Genomic DNA, 17,902 nt, shown 5'->3' with positions numbered 1-17,902 from the left:
CATAGTGGCTTGAAGTAGATGGAGAATTGCCCCAGGCCATGCATTCAAGCCTGTCCCATCAGGGACTCTATAGAGTCACCTTTAGTGTCCCGCCTTCAGTGGAAGTTGAACCGACCAGTCAAGTAGCAGTTGGAGTTCTGTGTTCTGAAGTGTAAGGAGAAGGTTGTGCAGGAGTTTTAGTGAGACCAAAGGGGATTATTTTTCTCCCCACAAAAGAGACTCCCTGTGGTTGTTACCACTTTCAACCTTTTGGGGATGCCCAAGGATGGTGCTCTGGGTGAAGGGACCTTGAGCAGAGTATTGAGGTTTCCTGTTTCCAGGCAGTGGGGCACTCACACAAAACTGCAGTCCAGACTGGGAAGGAGGTGGGTGGGAAAGAGGGTGGAGGAGATTTGTTTTCATTTCCACTGGCTTGCACCTCTGTTGGCACACTAGCAAACGTGAAATGGAATGTGATTCATTGTCTTTTTAAGGTCTCCCCGGTCCATTGTAGAAGATATTCATCAAGGAAAAAGTGAGCATTATGGATCAGAGACCTTGCGAGAATTTCTTAAGTTTTTACCAGAGTCAGAAGAGGTAAGAAATTCAGCGTATGAGTTGTAGATGTTAGGAGTGATTATAAAAGCTTAATATTTTAAGTGTGTCAAAGCTCACATGGAAGGCTAGGAGCGGTGGCTCACGCCTGAAATCCCATTACTTTGGGAGGCAGAGGCAGGTGAATCACCCGAGGTCAGGAGTTTGAGACCAGCCTGGCCAACATGACGAAACCCTGTCTCTGCCAAAAATAAAAACAAAAATTAGCCAGGAGTGGTGCCATGCACCTGTAATCCCAGCTACTCAGGAGGCTGGGGTATGACAATTGCCTGAACCTGGGAGGTGGAGGTTGCAGTGAACCAAGATCATGCTACTGCACTCCAGCCTGGGTGAAAGAAAGAGTGAGACTGTCTCAAAACAAAAACAAAAACAAAACTCACATGGGAAGGGCACTCTCCTACCCAGAGCCAGAGTTTTCTCACGTAAAAGTAAAGTGATCTGGTAGAAAGAGCATGCATATTATGGAGTCAGAGAATCTAGATTCAGATTTGAGCTGTTCCCTTAATTGAGAAAATGGGGCAAGGTTCTTAACTCCTGTGAACTTTAGTTTCCTCACCGATAAAAGGAGGATAATGATGCTGACCTCATTGGATTTTGAAGATGATGAAACTCTATAGTTATGCATCTAACATAGTACTTGGCACATGGGAGCTCAATAAATTTTCATCATCATCATCAAAAAAAAAAAAGATTCCTTTTCTATCATCTAAAGATGACTTTTGCATAGTATAAACTCAGGTTATTTTATAATACATATACTTTTTAAAAAAATAGATGAAAACAATCATTTTTGAATAAAGATGCCCTAAAATTTTGGAGAGGTAGGTGAAGTGTTAATAAAATCTTATCTACATAATTAACTCAAAGGTGGAAATTGTTGTGATTGTAATACATACTATGATGATATAAATTTATTTATTTTGTTTGGACTTAATGAATTAACTGCATTGTTAAATGGTTAGGAGCTTGATAGAAAAAAACAAAACAAAACGCCGGGCGCGGTGGCTCAAACCTGTAATCCCAGCACTTTGGGAGGCCGAGGCGGGTGGATCACGAGGTCGAGAGATCGAGACCATCCTGGTCAACATGGTGAAACCCCGTCTCTACTAAAAGTGCAAAAAATTAGCTGGGCATGGTGGCACGTGCCTGTAATCCCAGCTACTCAGGACGCTGAGGCAGGAGAATTGCCTGAGCCCAGGAGGCGGAGGTTGCGGTGAGCCGAGATCGCGCCATTGCACTCCAGCCTGGGTAACAAGGGCGAAACTCCGTCTCAAAAAAAAAAAAAAAAACAGAAAAACAGTTGTATAAAATCTTCCAAAATTGTGATATTGTCCTTTATTTCTAAGGAAAAAATTCCTTGAAAATTTTCAGTAAGAAATTACACAAATACATATTTATAAAATACCTAAATACTATAGACTCTTATCAAGTTTTTTACATTATAAGTAAAAGTAATAGATGACTTTTTTTTTCAAGACAGACTTGCTCTGTAGCCCAGCCTGGAGTGCAGTGATGTCAGCTCACTGCAACCTCCACCTCCTGGGTCCAAGCGATTCTCCTGCCTTAGCTTCCCAAGTAGGCTGGGATTACAGGTGCACGTTGCCACAGCCCCATAACTTTTGTTAGAGATCGGGTTTCACCATGTTGTCCAGGCTGGTCTTGAACTCTTGACCTTAAGTGATCCACCTGCCTCAGCCTCGCAAAATGCTGGGATTACAGGCATGCACCCGGCCAACTTTTAAAAGTAAAAAGTAAGGGTGTCTTTTTAGTATGTTACCCTTTTCACAGGCACTTCTGACTTCTGCCTCCTCTTTCCCACTCTTATTCCCAGACATAATTTATGTAGCTTTACTTTAGTGTCATTAATAACAAGAGAGATATAATTGTATTTTTTCCCTTGACATTGACTAGTGTTGAACTCACAATGCCAAATTGAGGATCTTAGTGAGTGAGTAACTAGAGATCTAGTTACATCTAGGTGTACATATTAACCTGGGAACTCTCTCTCCCTCAGGTTTTCTGTCTGCACATTAAGTGTAATTAACCCAAGCCAAGATTAATTAGTGGCAGTTATTAATGTTAATAATAGTAGAGTCTTAAAATCTTAAAGGGAAGGTACATTAAATCGTAATTTACCCTGGATTGTACATACTGAACAGTCCTTAATCTTTTCTGTAAAGAATGGAAGTTCCAAAATCTTGTTAGGTTAGATAGTCTTTAGTTAATTTGAGTTTTAAAACGATTCACTTGCTCTTAAAACCTTATTCCTGCTTGGGCTGTTTTCAAGCCTCCTCTAGGACCTCTCTGCTCCCCACTCCTAACTGACCTCATTGTGTTGTTAAGTGAGGATCAGATTTGACAGCGCATGTGAAAGTGCTCTGAAAAGCTCTACATGGTAACTAAATGGAAGTTAGGCACCAGGGAGGCTGCCAGCTCAGCTTCATGCCGTGGTGAGGTGGGAAACTGAATGCAGTTTTCTTAATATCTTCATTTCTCATTTAAAATTCAAAGGTGATTAGAAAATGCAAAGGGGTTTTTCACAGGAGCAACTAAGCTGTCAAACCTGTCCTATTTAAAAGAACTTTGTATTTTTGGGTTGTGTGGGGAATATAATTCAAAACGAAGACTGTTGAAGGCAAGATGATGAAAACCCATCCAGGCACTGCCCTGAGTCCTGGAGACTTTCTCACCCCCGGTTAGCTAACCCAGGAGGTGGGGTCTCGCTGAGATGGAAGCATTGGCTTGGGATCCTGAAATGCCTTCCCAGCCACTGAACCAGGCAGCAGCTGTTTCTCCCACAACCTCCTGCTGCGGGGTCATCCTCAGTCTGAATATCTGGCGCGCTTGGTCACACTTCGCCTCTTTGTTGACATTACTGACTCTGGGCTTCAGCTCACCACACCCTCCAAACTCAACTGGGAGCTTCCTTCAGCAGGAACACCCTGACAGTCCCCAGAGCTGCCAGGAGCGCCTTTCTGAATACTGTGGGGTAACTGTGCTGTGGGAGGGTGTCTCGGGGAAAGGAAGTGCTGTGGGAGGGGGTCTCGGAAGCCACCCCCTGACTGCTGCCCACTGCAAGGACAAACTTTTTTGTGGCCTCTGGCGCTATTCAGACCCAGGGCCAACCCTGGAATCTTTGGGTCTCAGGTTGGAGGTTGGAGGATGCAGATGAGGCCGAGAAAGAGGCAGGGCCAGAGAAGGGAGGTTTAGGAATGTGGCAGAAATATGCTAATAAATTCGTAAGCGGACATGTAACCACATGGCACTCATCCTGTGTGTAACGTTCTGTGCTCATTTTTAGCATAAGTAAGGACTAAACCTTTATTGAGTGGCCCCACGTACCAGGCACTGACTGGACAGGGCAGAATGAAGTGAGATGAGATCATGTTTTGAAAGCGCGTAGCCTAGTGCCTGGCACATAGAAAGTCAATCATAGCTATGAATCTTTTGTGTATTTTTCATGTAATCCTTGCAGCAATGTCGTTTTACAGATGAGAAACTGAGGCTCACACAGGCTTGTTATACCTTGTCTGGTGTCACATGATTGCTGGGTGACGGAGCAGCGGGATGGACTTGAGCCTTGATTCCGCTGAGCCCAGTGTGGTTCTTTCTGCTGCATTCCACTGCCTGCCTTGGAGGAAGGAAGGGCAAAGGTTTTCAAAACCCCGCCTCACACTGCTGGCCTGCCAGCCTTTTCATCACCTCTGCTATCACAAAGTACTCCTGTGAATAAGTGTCACTTGAATAATACTGTAATCTTATCAGCATGCTGAAAAAATACAAACGGAAACAGCCCTTTTCTCTCCTGCCTTCTCAGCTGACAAGCCAACCAAAGCCAAGGTTAATTTGTTGTTGAGAATTTCTCTGCCCTCCACCACAAATCTTTTATCTGGCTTGTTTGTTCATCTTTCCTCTAATGTGTGGTTCACACTTGCAGAGGAAGAAGGTGGGCCCAGAAATGAAACTCTGGGAGTGTGTTCTTATCCAGCACCAAGTTCCCAAGCCAGGGAACCCCCACCTTGCCTGACCGGCCCTTCCTCTGTTGCAGCCTAGTGCTAGACATGGCAGAAACTTTCTTTTCTCCTGAAGCAGCTGAGTTGCCTCTGCTGGACATTTGTGCTATCTCTTTACCTCCTTCTTCATGACTGCCACTGGGAGGGGAATGACAGGAAGCCCACGGGTCTTCTATTGGGTGGGTATGTTTGTGGGAAATCTTGCCATTTCAAGCCATGTGACTGGAATTAAATAGGGTGAAGGAGGCATGTCCTTTGGAGTGTGAGAGTCTTGAGGAACCCGCTGTCACTGTTATAAGAGCAACCATGCACAACCAGGGCCATAGTGAAGGTCTCTTGGCTCAGCCTACAAAATTATGCCTAACAATATTTAATAAACGCTTTTTTAATAATGAGAATGCATAATAATTGTAGGGTATGTTTATCTTTCTTTTTTACTTTCCTTCCACTGCGAAGATACAATAATCTCTCTTAAAGAACATAAATCTCACCGGGCGCGGTGGCTCACGCCTGTAATCCCAACACTTTGGGAGGCTGAGGCAGGTGGATCACGAGTTCAAGAGATCGAGACCATCCTGGTCAACATGGTGAAACCCTGTCTCTACTAAAAATACAAAAAATTAGCTGGGCATGGTGGCGCGTGCCTGTAATCCCAGCTACTCGGGAGGCTGAGGAAGGAGAATTGCCTGAACCCAGGAGGCAGAGGTTGCGGTGAGCCAAGATCGCGCCATTGCACTCCAGCCTGGGTAACAAGAGCGAAACTCCATCTCAAAAAAAAAAAAAAAACAACATAAATCTCATTTTGAAATGGAACAAAGAACTGTATACATGGCGTTTAAATCAAATACAGTCTATCACCCTTCTCTTGAAATCCATACTTTTTTTTTTAGCTTTTTACGTAAGTGAAGGAGATGAATCATTGCTAAGTTACAGTTTAGCACATGTTTAATAGAAAGATTTACCAAGTTTACTTAGCATGACCTGGACTTATACTTTAGACTGAAAACCATGCTGTGATTTTCAGAGGCTTCACACATGCTACGTATATGGTCTTATACAACCTCCCTCTGCCCCTGCCCATATATAGTGAATTGTTAAATTCTAGTTCAGAAGGGATTAGAATTCGTCGTATAGGTTTCTCAGTGCAGAAGCCAGGGACTGATTTGAGCTTAAACCAGCAGTGCCATGTGCCCTTAAATTTAATAAGGCTAAAAATGGTCAATTCACTTTGTGGCTCTACCAGTAAGGGAAATGGAATTACGTAAATGGCTATTTTCTGCCCTAAAAAAAGAAGATAGTCAGACTTAATGCTAGGGTGTGAACTGGAAGTGTTACATTTTATATTTTCAAATAATTGAGGTAGATGTTTCAGTTTGTGGATCTTTGAAAATACTCCTTTCTTTATATTTTTGAATTGTCATTACCTATTTCACAAGGAACTTAAAATCATGTTATTAATTATAGCCAAGGGGATGGAAAAGAATAAGCTTTATAAAGAATAATACAAAGTGTTAGCTACTTATTGGCAACAGTTAGCTGCAAAGACCGGCTGTACACTTCACTAGCAGTATTAAGGTACTTACTACTTACCATAAAGAATTTTGTTGGATGACTCTCTATTAACAGTGGACTTAGAAGTGGTTTTGCCATGGGATTGGCCCAGTGTTCTGTGTGGCGGAAGACATGATTTATGATCTAATATTGTTTGAAAACTTTCCTTTCATCTCCACTCTCACCTTCTTGCTATTTGGCCATATACCTGTTGTAAGAACTCTTCACTTTTTCCTATATTGGTTGAAGGAGTCATTGATTGTGTTTAAAAACTTAGTTTAGTTTATTTTTTAAAGAATAATTGGGCTAGGTGTGGAGGCTCACGCTTGTAATCCCAGCACTTTGGGAGGCTGAGGCAGGCAGATTACAAGGTCAGGAGTTCAAGACCAGTCTGACCTTCAGGGTGAAACCCTGTTTCTACTAAAAATACAAAATTAGCCAGGTATGGTGGCACATGCCTGTAATCCCAGCTACTCTGGAGGCTGAGGCAGGAGAATTGCTTGAACCTGGGAGGTGGAGATTGTGCCACTGCACTCCAACCTGGGTGACAGAGCAACACTATGTCTCAAAAAATAAACAAAAAAACAAAAAAGAGTAATCATGTTTATTGTAGGTATCTTAGAAAATAAAAATGAGCAACAGGGGAAAACAGTAGACAACCGTAATCCTATCACCTAGTATATGTGTGCTTTTTGGGGGAGGGGTTTCCCTGTGTTCCCCAGGCAAGTCTCGAACTCCAGGCCTCAAATGATCCTTCTGCCTCTGCCTTTCGAAGAGCTAAGATTTCAGGTATGAGTCACTATCTGAAGATGTGGGGCTTTTTCATCTTTTTCCTGTGTATGTAGGTGTGTACATGAGAGAGTTGGAGGTTAATAGATACCTTTTTAAAAAATTTATAGAAATGGCATCCTACTGTACATACTATTTTATTGCCTGGTCTTTTTAGGCTGGAACCCTGCTTTTCCAAAAGTTGACCTCCTTTCCAGGCATCCAGTACAACTCTTCTACCAGGGTCCCTGGGGGCAATCTTAACATTATCTTCCTGTTCTTTAAGCAGTTTTCCTTTTGGTCTTCCTGCTGAAGAGCAGATATGTGGACTCACCTGATGATACAGTAGTCTCTTCCTTTAAAGCTATTATATGTGAAGTGGGATTTAACTACAGAAAGAAAATCCGTGTTAGATCTTACCCAGTCTAAGTATTTTGTATACAAATTACTTAAAATAAGATTTTTTTTTTCTGTTTATGACTTAAAGGACCGTATTATAATGACTCTGTAGTCTTTTATTTCTTCTCCCAAACAATGATCTCATTTCCAGATTATTGCTTACAGAACATTTTCATCCTTAGAACTGATCCCTTTTTAGTCACTCCCTTTTGTAACCTTCCTGAGGATTCTAGTGGCTCCAGCTCTCCTGTTTGCACGGGACAATATATCTATAGCTACGTAAGTTACACTAACTCCTCACCTTTAAATTTGTGAATTTGTATTTTTCTTAAAAAAAAAAAAAAAAAAAACAAATAGCAGATGGAATGATTTCATTTTCTGTCTTTTCTAAATTAATTTGAACTTAGCACTAAAATCCTATTTTTTAGGAAGAATTCAAAGGTGAAATTTAAATAATCTTAAATAATCATAAGTGATTTTATCTACCCCGCTTTCCATTTGTCTTTTAGGTAAAGAAATTAAAAGCGTTTAGTGGTGATGTGTCCAAGCTGTCTCTGGCAGACTCCTTTCTGTACGGCTTAATTCAGGTGCCAAAGTAAGGATACAGTCCCTGATCATTAGTCTTTGCACAGTAAGATTTTTAAACTAATGACATCAAATTCTACATTTTACTTTTTTATTTTTCAGCTATTCACTTCGGATTGAAGCCATGGTGCTAAAGAAGGAATTTCTACCTTCTTGTTCTTCTCTATACACAGATATAACAGTTTTAAGAACTGCTATAAAAGGTAAGACGTGATCCTTCACAGAATTTGTCTTTAATTTCCATAGCAGTTTTTTTAAAAAGCCAAATGAAATTGAACGTGAAAGTCATGAATTTCTGATATACCCGTAAAAGGGAAATGAGATGTTTCTAGGGATGCACTTAAGGTTCATTTCCACTGACATTCTTCCTGTAATGAATGTTAATTTGCATATTATCCTCCCACAGATGGGAGTTTCTTTCATCCCAGGCTTCAGAGTCAACCTTGCTGATTACGTCCTGCTCTTTTTCCTCTCCTGGATGAGCTTTCTCTGTGTGTGTTGGTATGTGGTGTGTGCATGTGTGGGGTGGGCTGTGCGTGTGCACAGAGCCCAGGCCCCTGGCCCAGGTGCCTTTCTGCTCCCTGTCGTGGCCTCTGTTGGTGGCTGGGACCCAGCCTTTCCGGAAGCAGACCTGCTTTCCCAGGGTCAACCGTGTGACTCTTCTGCCAGGGTTCCTGACGTCTCTGTTCTGTGGTGTCATCTCCCACTCCTCCATACTCCAGCTTCTGCTGTGCTGTTTAAATTTGAGGGGGGCAGATAGGCCATCTTCATTTATTTAAACAATTCTTTAAATTATTGCCCGCCCAGCGTGGACAGCCTCTTCTCAGAGCTGCCCAGCGTCCCCTTCCGCAGGGGTGATAGCTTTGGTTTCTGGCGTCTCGGCACTGAGAGTGCCGGCAGAGTTGCAGCCGCTTTCTTCTGGTCTCCCGGGCGCACTCTCTGGCCCTCCCTGACGCTCACGCTTTTCAGCATTTGTCAGTGCCAGCCTGATTTCCGTTTCGTCATTTTCTGGATTTCTAGTTATTGTTGTAGAATTGTTTATTCCTGTTTGGTTTTCCTGTTTACTTGCTCTGGCCTGTTTTGAGATAAAATTTTTCGCTTTGGCCCATCATATTTTCTTCATTTTAGAGAAGAGGCTGAGAAGGAAAAAGAATTTTTAAAAATTCCAATATAGAGGCCTTTAAAATTTTTTTTCATACTAACACTATTGCAACAACTTTGGAAGGTTTGTTCTGGAAGAATATGTTTTTATATTGACCAATGCAAACCTGTGGGTATGGTAGAAACATTTCTTATCTGGCCACCCTTCCAAAACTGGCCTTCTTAGATAACACGATATAGGCAGTGATCCAACTGTAATTTTTTGAAAGCATTAGCGACTTAATGGAGAATATTAACTTAAAAATTTATCAGTGACATTTTATTATTTATCGATAGTGTAATTTTAATAATCAAGTTTTCTTTCTACCTTTATAAATGTATTAAAAATTTTAATTTTTGTTTCTTTGCATGGGTGTACAAAGGATTTGGTGTTAATAAAGAATTAGTTTACCGATGTATTACAATGATAAGTTTCTTTCTAAAACTTTCAGCCAATCCAAATGAAATATGTAGCTTTGAATAAAATGAAAAGATTCCCTGGGTGCCTGGGCCCTTGGGGGTTTGTACTTTGCAAGGTATTTACATGTTATCCCAGCTTGTTTATTTTTTATCTCTTCATAACTCATTGACTAAGCAAAATGTTGCTTGCTGTTAGTTTTCATATTCCACAAATGCAGTCTCAAAAAATAGTGGCTGTACAAGGAAAAATTAAATAACCGCTGAGAAGAAAATTAACTCCTATATCACTGGATCCTGCTTTGCATTAGGCTTTTGCATTTTTCACTAATTGAAAATTTTTATTATCGAATGACTGTGTGCTATTCAGCTGTCATACCTATTTGATTTCCATGTAAACACTATGACGTGGATTGCCAGTAGCAAATGATGTGTTAGGTGTACCACAGAATATATTGCTTTTTGTTTTTTCAGTTTTTTATACAGTTTAAGGTCACAGCTTGCTTCAGTCACACTTGAACTTGGATGTGGTAGCTGTCTTTTGTGCATTTGAAGCTGAACGCTTCTCTAAGGTACTGTGATGTGTTCTTTTTGATAGAACTGATGTCATGTGAAGAGCTACATTCTATATTACACTTGGTGCTCCAGGCTGGGAATATCATGAATGCAGTAAGTAATAATCTAAAACAATTGTAATGTTATGTTTTCAGCCTTATTTGCCTATCTAAAGGTGTCTCTCTTTGTGTGTATATGTGTATGTATATACATAATTATACATATATTTCACGTATGTGTAATTTTTTCTTTCTGATTTGTCTTCTTTAGGGAGGGTATGCCGGCAATGCAGTAGGATTTAAACTGTCTTCTTTGCTGAAATTGGCAGACACAAAAGCCAACAAACCTGGGATGAATCTCCTGCACTTTGTTGCACAGGTATGTGGAAATGATTAGGACTTAGAGAACGCATACGAATACCCCTTGGAGGCAGTGAAATTTTTCCCAGGCATGAGATGGTGTCAGACAGGGTTAGGAAAGGGCCTGGCGAGTTCGAAGAAGGTTCTGTTTATAGAACCACTGTTTGCAGATTCTCCAGTTATACTGCTCCTAGGGCTGTAGGGCTGAAGGGAAGTGGGAGCCTGAAGCAGAGAGGCCGGTAAAGCCAGCTATGAACGATTCAAGTGTCAAAGGTGGAGAATTTGGATTTCATGCTTTAGCAGTGGCGAACCAACAGAAGTTTGTGCACAGTGTAAGAGCTTGATTAGAGCTTTTTTGTTTCTGTTTTTAGGCAAATAAGGTACTATGGAGGCTGGGTTAGAGTAGAGAAAGAACTAGAAATAGGAATACACCTCAGCAGAAGTTGGCTGTAATTGTCTGGTGAGCGTTGAGGGAGGGTAATGACCCTAGGGACAGATAATAGAGGATAGAGGATTGAAATATTTCTGATGTGGAATTGACTAGATTTGTGACCAGTTATATGTAGAAAGGTCACTTCTGTCTTCGTCTGTGAACGATGCCTTTCAACGCTCTGCTGCTAGCACAGGGTTTGGAGTCTGACCCTATCCATTGCTTTTTTTTTTTTTTTTTTTTTTTAATTTTTTAACTGGGTCTCTGTAACACCGAAAGAGCTAGGTACAAAGTGGAAAATCAGCCAAGGACCGTTGTCTCTTTGTTTTGAAATGATCTCAACTAATTGAACTGATTTGCTTTTCCTCCGCTGAATCAGTCAGTTGCTTTGACATGAGTGTCGCAGTGGTCGCTTTAACTTGGGGAGGGAACCGTGATGCAGTCTTGTTTTGAACGTGAGCTTCAGAATGGTATAGGACTGGGAGGTTTCAACTGTCCTTTGCTAGCTGTACTTCCTCGGGCAAGTTACTTAAATCTGAAGACCCTCAATTTCTTCATCGAATGGTGAGAGTAGTGATGACTTACCCCAAAACTAGATAATTGAGAGTGCTGAAAGAGCTGATTCCATATTAGCTCAATGTATGGCCTGTGGTGAGCTCTCCATAAATAACGATATGCACCATGATTACTATATTCTTCGGAAGACAAAGGGTCATGTTTAACTTGGGACTTGATTGAAAGGTTAATTTTCAGTCATTAAAAGAAGAAAATGTGTTCCTTGCCCAGCATAGGTTGTAGATAGTATTTGGGCAGAGCTCTCTTGGATCCAAGCATCCCGGCGCTCTGGGTAACATGGTCTCTGCCCAAGTGGGGAAGCCTCCTGAGTCAGTCATTGCCTCCTTCCCACCTGCCTTCCTTCCACCTTCTGAACAGGTGAAGAATCCAAACACTGCCATGGCTTGTGTACCTTCTGATTAAACTCTGTTTCCAAACTGGTTTAACAGCTGAAGGTATCTCAGTCATTTAAAGGCATGCTTACAAGTATGGGTGGTGTTTAAGCAGGATATATTGGATTCTCTCAGAAACAAGGGGCCCTGCTAAGCTGCAGCCACCTCCATCTTCCATTGAGTTTTAATGCACATGAATTCTATTTTCTGTCAAGATCAATTGCTCTGGAAAGTTAAATGTATCTTGAGAGTAGGAGAGTTCTGGCAAATCTATGAGCATCAGAGTTCATGTCTCAGTGTGAGATGCTTTGAATATATCAAGTTTAAAAACAGAAGCAGTGATTTTGAGATTCCTTTAAGCCCTAAGAAAATTATTTCCTTCCAGTTTTATCAATAAAGTGAGAAATTTCTGTTTTTGTTCCAGGAAGCCCAAAAGAAAGATGCCATTCTTCTAAACTTTTCAGAAAAATTGCATAATGTTCAGAAGACTGCTAGGTGAGCACGTGAATTGTGAGAATTCAAGATTCTTTACTTTTTTATTGAAAACTGATAAATGGTAAAACTTTTAGATTCCAGTTTGAACTCTAAAAAGTTTTGTTTCGTTGAACTTTCAGACTGTCCTTCATTCGCTTAACACAGGTGTGTGGGCACCTTTGGAATTTGGGGGTTTTGAAAAATTACTCTTTGTTTTTAAACTAAAGAAACTGTTTCAGTATATTCTAATGAATATCACAGTATAAAAAATATGATTAAGAATTTTAAATCCCTCCACACCCAAGAGATAGAGCTGAAACAACACCGCCTATTACCTTGGGAGTTGGTATATATCAGTCAGACTTTCACGACCACATGTCACTGTTTCCTTGTAGAGTCTAACATGGTACATTTATTTTCCCTTACATTAAAAGGGGTTCTAACCGTACCAAGAGCTGTGAAACTATTTTACTTTACATTAGTCACTCACAGAGAAAGGCACACACAGAGAAAGTATCTGCCAAACATAAGGCTCTATTTACATCACTCTAATTTGCTTTTGATCCTAATACAGATATGTATCTTAATGTAGCTAGACTCTGTGTGTATATACTATTTTGACTTTTGTATATGTGTTTTTAAATTTATATTACATCCTCACATCCCATGACAAATGTTCAATAACCAGCTCTTGAAGAAAAAAGTCCTGATTTGTAGCATTTGCTGATTTCCATGTTGTAAAGACTGCCACCATGGCTGATGTCAAGCTGCTGACACGCACTACAGAATGCAAATTAGGAAGAGACACCCGCAGTTGGTTCTCATGAGCAGGTTCAGCACACCGCTTCATGTGTCAACCTATTTCCCAGCATAGACTTATTATTTGAGTGACTCTTTCCAGCTATGACATCTGTGAACATATGCCTATAAATATGGGAACCATAGCTCACAGCTCTTCCACTGGCTAGTATCTCAAAGTTATTGATTCTGTGAACATCTAGCCAAGATGACATGTCTTTTCCAAAGTGGGATTATCAGTTGAAAGGTGTAAACAGTTCATAATTTATGTTTACAGATCTCTAGATTATTCTCCAGAAAGAATGGACATCTTATAAGATAGGAACTTTGCTGGTTTTGAATTACTGAAAGAAATTTGTGTGGGAACGTTTTTACACTGATTAGTTTTAAAATGTTCCTAAGAGATTTGTAGATAGAAATTAGCATTATATTTTTGAAATGGCGTTTCTGGTCAGAGCTGGATTGGAGCTAGATATTGACTTAGAAAAACTCTATTCAGCAAGTTTGTTTATTTGAAGTGGAGATGAAATACACTTGTGAAGTACAAACAGATCTCAGATACGTGCCAGTTACCAGTGAAGGTGGAAAACTTATTGCACAAAGAAAAATTCAAATTGACAATGGAAGCATGAATGCATCCTAATTTATGAGTTTCACATGCATTTTGGGTTTCACCTACTCAGTGAAACAAAACCATCATTCACATTCTGCCTTTTTTTTTTTTTTTTTGAGACAGAGCCTCGCTGTGTCACCCAGGCTGGAGTGCAGTGGTACAATCTTGCCTCACGGCAACCTCTGCCTCCCAGGTTCAAGTGATTCTCCTGCCGCAGCCTCCCAAGTAGCTGAGACTACAGGCACGCACTACCATGGCCGGCTAATTTTTTTGTTGTTCTTATTTTTTTGAGATGGAGTCTCACTCTGTTACCAGGCTTGGTGCAGTGGCACACTCTCTGCTCACTGCAACCTCCACCTCCCAGGTTCAAGCAGTTCTCTGCCTCAGCCTCCCAAGTAGCTGGGATTACAGGTGCCCACCACCACGCCCAGCTAATTTTTATATTTTTAGTAGAGACAGGGTTTCACCGTTTTAGCCAGGCTGGTCTTGCACTCCTGATCTCATGATCCACCTACCTTGGCCTCCCAAAGTGCTTGGACTATAGGCATGAGCTGCTGTGCCCAGCCAATTTTTTTAATTTTTAGTAGAGACGAGGCTTCACCATGTTGGCCGCGCTGGTCTCAAACTCCTGACCTTAGGTGATCTGCCCACCTTGCCCTCCCAAAGCGCTTGGATTACAGGCCTGAGCCACCGCAACCAGTGCACATTCTGCCTATCTTGATTTGATGTATATAGCAAAAGCATTGCAATCAATCCAACTGTTAATTTGCAGAATTAGGGCTGGGTGTGGTGGCTCATGCCTGTGATCCCAGCACTTTGGGAGGCCAACGCAAGAAGATTGCTTGAGCCTAGTAGTTTGAGAACAGTGGCAACATAGTAAGACCTGTCTCTACAAAACATTTAAAAATTAGTTGGGTGTGATGGTGCACACCTGTGGTCCCAATTACTCGGAAGGCTGAGGTGAGAGGATCACCTGAGCCTAGGAGGTCAATGCTACAGTGAGCCATGATCTTGCCACTGCACTTTAACTTGGGCAACAGAGTGAGACTGTATCTTTAAAAAAAAAAATGGCTGGGCCTGGTGGCTCACCCCTGTAATCCTAGCCCTTTGGGAGGCCGAGGTGGGCAGATCACTTGAGCTCAGGAGTTTTAGACCAGCCTGACCAACATGGTGAAACCTCATCTCTACTAAAAAGACAAAAATTAGCTGGGCATGATGGCACATGCCTATAATCACAGCTACTCTGGAGGCTAAGGCATGAGAATTGCTTGAATCCAGAAGGCAGAGGTTGCAGGGAGCCAAGATCATGCCACTGCAATCCAGCCTGGGTGACACAGAAAGACTGTGTCTCAAAAAAAAAAAAAACAAAGTTGCAGATTTGTTAACTGTGTTTTAGTTCTCTTTAAAACAGAAAGCTTGCTCTGGCCACCTGTGGTGAAGAACATGGAATCTGCTATTCTCTCGCTGTACCTTTAATATTAGGGCTGTCAGCATACGCTGCCTTGCTTCTTGTGGGTTAGTTTCATATTTGTGTTTAGTGGCCCATGGAAAGCATATGAATCCTGGAATCCTGCTGGCTTTTAGTTTGTAATGCTCATTGGAGCTAGTTTATGAAAAGGTATACAGGTCTCATGGTTTTGGTTATTTCACCATCAAAAGCACAGTTACAGCGTGTTCTCTTTGAACCAGCGTATGTCTTTAGAAAGGAGTCACCTCTTAAAACAGGAGAAATGCAAAAGATCTAAATACAGAGGTAGGTAAAGGTCAGCACAGTAGCTCTCGCCTTCTGTTTCCAAGGTGGAGCGACAGTTATTCTTATTTAATATACCTACATGACACATGGCTTCCTTGTTCCAACTGCCCACTCTCCCCTTTCTTCTTTTAGATTATCTCTGGATAACACCGAGGCAGAACTGCAGTTGCTGTTTGTCAGGACGAGATCACTAAAAGAAAACATCCAGCGGGATGGTGAACTTTGTCAGCAGATGGAAGATTTTCTTCAGGTTTGTAGGTGACTCGAGTCAGTCCCTCTAATCTCATCTCCCAGCAGCACCCCAGGGCTGGTTAAATTTGCATGACTATATTTGTGGAAGCAGCAGTTCCCATTCATATTTTTTTCTCCAAGTTAGTAAAAGGAACTTGGTGTTTCCATGCCCATTCTTTGCAGAGGATGCTAAATGTGATCTAAGCCTGATGTGTTTGTTTCTGTTTGTTTGTTTTGTTTTGTTTTGTTTTGTTTTGAGATGGAGTCTTGCTCTGTTGCCCAGGCTGGAATATAATGGTGCAATCTCAGCTCATTGCAACCTCCGCCTCCCGGGTTCAAGTGATTCTCCTGCCTCAGCCTCCTGAGTAGGTGGGATTACAGGTGTGCACCACCACACCTTGCTAATTTTTCTACTTTTTTAGTAGAGACAAGGTTTTGCCATATTGGCCAGGCTGGTCGCACACTCTTGACCTCAGGTGATCCACCCCCAATGGGCCTCCCAAAGTGCTGGGATTACAGGCGTGAGCCACTGCGCCCAGCCTAAGCCTGATGTATTTGTTTAGTGACGGTGCTTCTGCGAGGCTCCTGTTACTCACTGCTCAGTTTGCACAATTGCACTTTACTGTAATGAACTGATATCTGCAATGGAGCTGCACTTGGGCTCTGCCTGGCAACTCAAGTTTTGTTTCTAAACCAGTTAAACATTTGGATAACAGAAGGAAGTTCCACAGAAATCAAGATGTCTTAGAACTTGGGCTGTCATTTCCTCACTTGTTTACGCTGAAGAAACAAGCTGCGTTTTGGCATGTTTTATAATGAGAACAGCAGAACACACGAGAGGTATGCCCGTCAACACCGGGAGTACACAGGGCCCACAGGGTGTGTCGGGAGCTGCTCCAAATAACATCAACAAAAAACAGCGGAGTGGACATGTTTGTGACAGCTCACTGTGACTCACTAATCATATAGTCTGACATACTTCTCTTATCCTCCTTATTAAAAAAAAAAAAAATGGCACCATCTCATGCTTTTAGTCTTCAGCGAAAAGCCGTGCTACCTGAAGTGCTGTTAGTGCTTTGAGACCTGCGAGGTGGGATTGTGTGGCAGGGCTGCGCTTGGCGCTGGGGAGGAACGGTGTGCTCCCGAGGCTGTGCCAACTGAAACCTTCGCTTCTTAATTCGGCTGCTTCAGAATATTACGACCTTCAGCAGATGCTTGATTTTGTTTGGCTCTGCTGTGAGTTTATTTTTATTATTAAACATGTGCCCTATATTTTCTGTCAAGTAAAACCAAATTAATTTTCTTGTTGAAGGGCACAGATTTTTATCAAAGTGTAACAACAAAGCAAACACCACCACCATCAAAATACTAAAACAGTAAACAAATACATTAAATCCAGAAATTCAGGAATAAAGACCATCACACATCAAGATTAAAATTCTGGATGTTTTTATTCCTCTAGGTTCTTGTATTAACTATTACCATCCCATACTCAGTATTTATACGGAGATGCTTAGGATGAAGAACAGCTTTGACATAGCCTTACCTCTGGACTGCTTTTCACAGTCCATCTTGTTTTAACCCTTTACACTTCTTTCTGGCCGTCAGTTTTATCTCTGTAAGTAAAACATTTCATATAGCTATGTATTTTTCTGTCCTAAATGCAACTTTCTTTTGAATAGGTGAGATAAAATTCTTCAAGGTAGGTCAGAGTCAGGCCACACGAGTCTCTGAACACCAGTCTGAATGCTGGACTCAGACTCCATGCTATAAAAAGTGGGGAACTCTTCAAGGATTCAGAGCAGAAAAATCATAGGAACACATTTTTGCAGATCTAGTTCAGCATTTTCACCCTTGGGGCAAGAGATACTGAGTAAATTTGTTTGAAACTATGGTTTGTAGCAGGCAAGTCAGAGATGTAAAGTTGAATTTGACAGTACAGCTGCTAACCTGTTGTCATTCTTGCTTTGCCAGTGTAGCTTTGAACTTCTCTATTTCTGGTGCTAATCATGTAGAACTCATGGCAGATAACTCCAAGTATGGTTACTGTTCAGGTCCACATTCAGAATGTTTCATTTTCCCAAGTCCAAAGGGAGACTTCAGTGTATTAATAAGTTTTTCCTTCCTGGTACTCTGTCAATCCCCACAGGACCTAGAGGTGAAACATACGAGGTGGAGCTGAGCTCCCATGTAGATTCTTGTTAGGAGGCCTATTTTTCTGCAGTTGAGCTGTTCTTGGCTGGAATCCATCTTGCCCCCTGTGGAAGAATGACAG

General features: G+C 41.5%; 1 protein-coding gene across 1 annotated transcript in view; it reads left to right on the top strand.

Annotated features, from left to right (window-relative positions):
• FHDC1 (FH2 domain containing 1) overlaps nucleotides 1-17,902 on the top strand; it is a 45,838-nt gene that overhangs the window by 18,758 nt on the left and 9,178 nt on the right. Inside the window, exons 4-10 of the mRNA XM_003927969.4 lie at nucleotides 474-576; nucleotides 7,835-7,920; nucleotides 8,013-8,113; nucleotides 10,066-10,136; nucleotides 10,293-10,400; nucleotides 12,183-12,253; nucleotides 15,529-15,646. Of these exons, the coding sequence (XP_003928018.2) occupies nucleotides 474-576; nucleotides 7,835-7,920; nucleotides 8,013-8,113; nucleotides 10,066-10,136; nucleotides 10,293-10,400; nucleotides 12,183-12,253; nucleotides 15,529-15,646 (658 nt within the window). The remainder of the gene's footprint in view (nucleotides 1-473; nucleotides 577-7,834; nucleotides 7,921-8,012; nucleotides 8,114-10,065; nucleotides 10,137-10,292; nucleotides 10,401-12,182; nucleotides 12,254-15,528; nucleotides 15,647-17,902) is intronic.

The sequence above is a fragment of the Saimiri boliviensis genome, chromosome 3 (assembly GCF_048565385.1).
Source record: "Saimiri boliviensis isolate mSaiBol1 chromosome 3, mSaiBol1.pri, whole genome shotgun sequence".
NCBI lineage: Eukaryota > Metazoa > Chordata > Mammalia > Primates > Cebidae > Saimiri > Saimiri boliviensis.
This window is presented reverse-complemented; position numbering and strand designations above follow the sequence as displayed.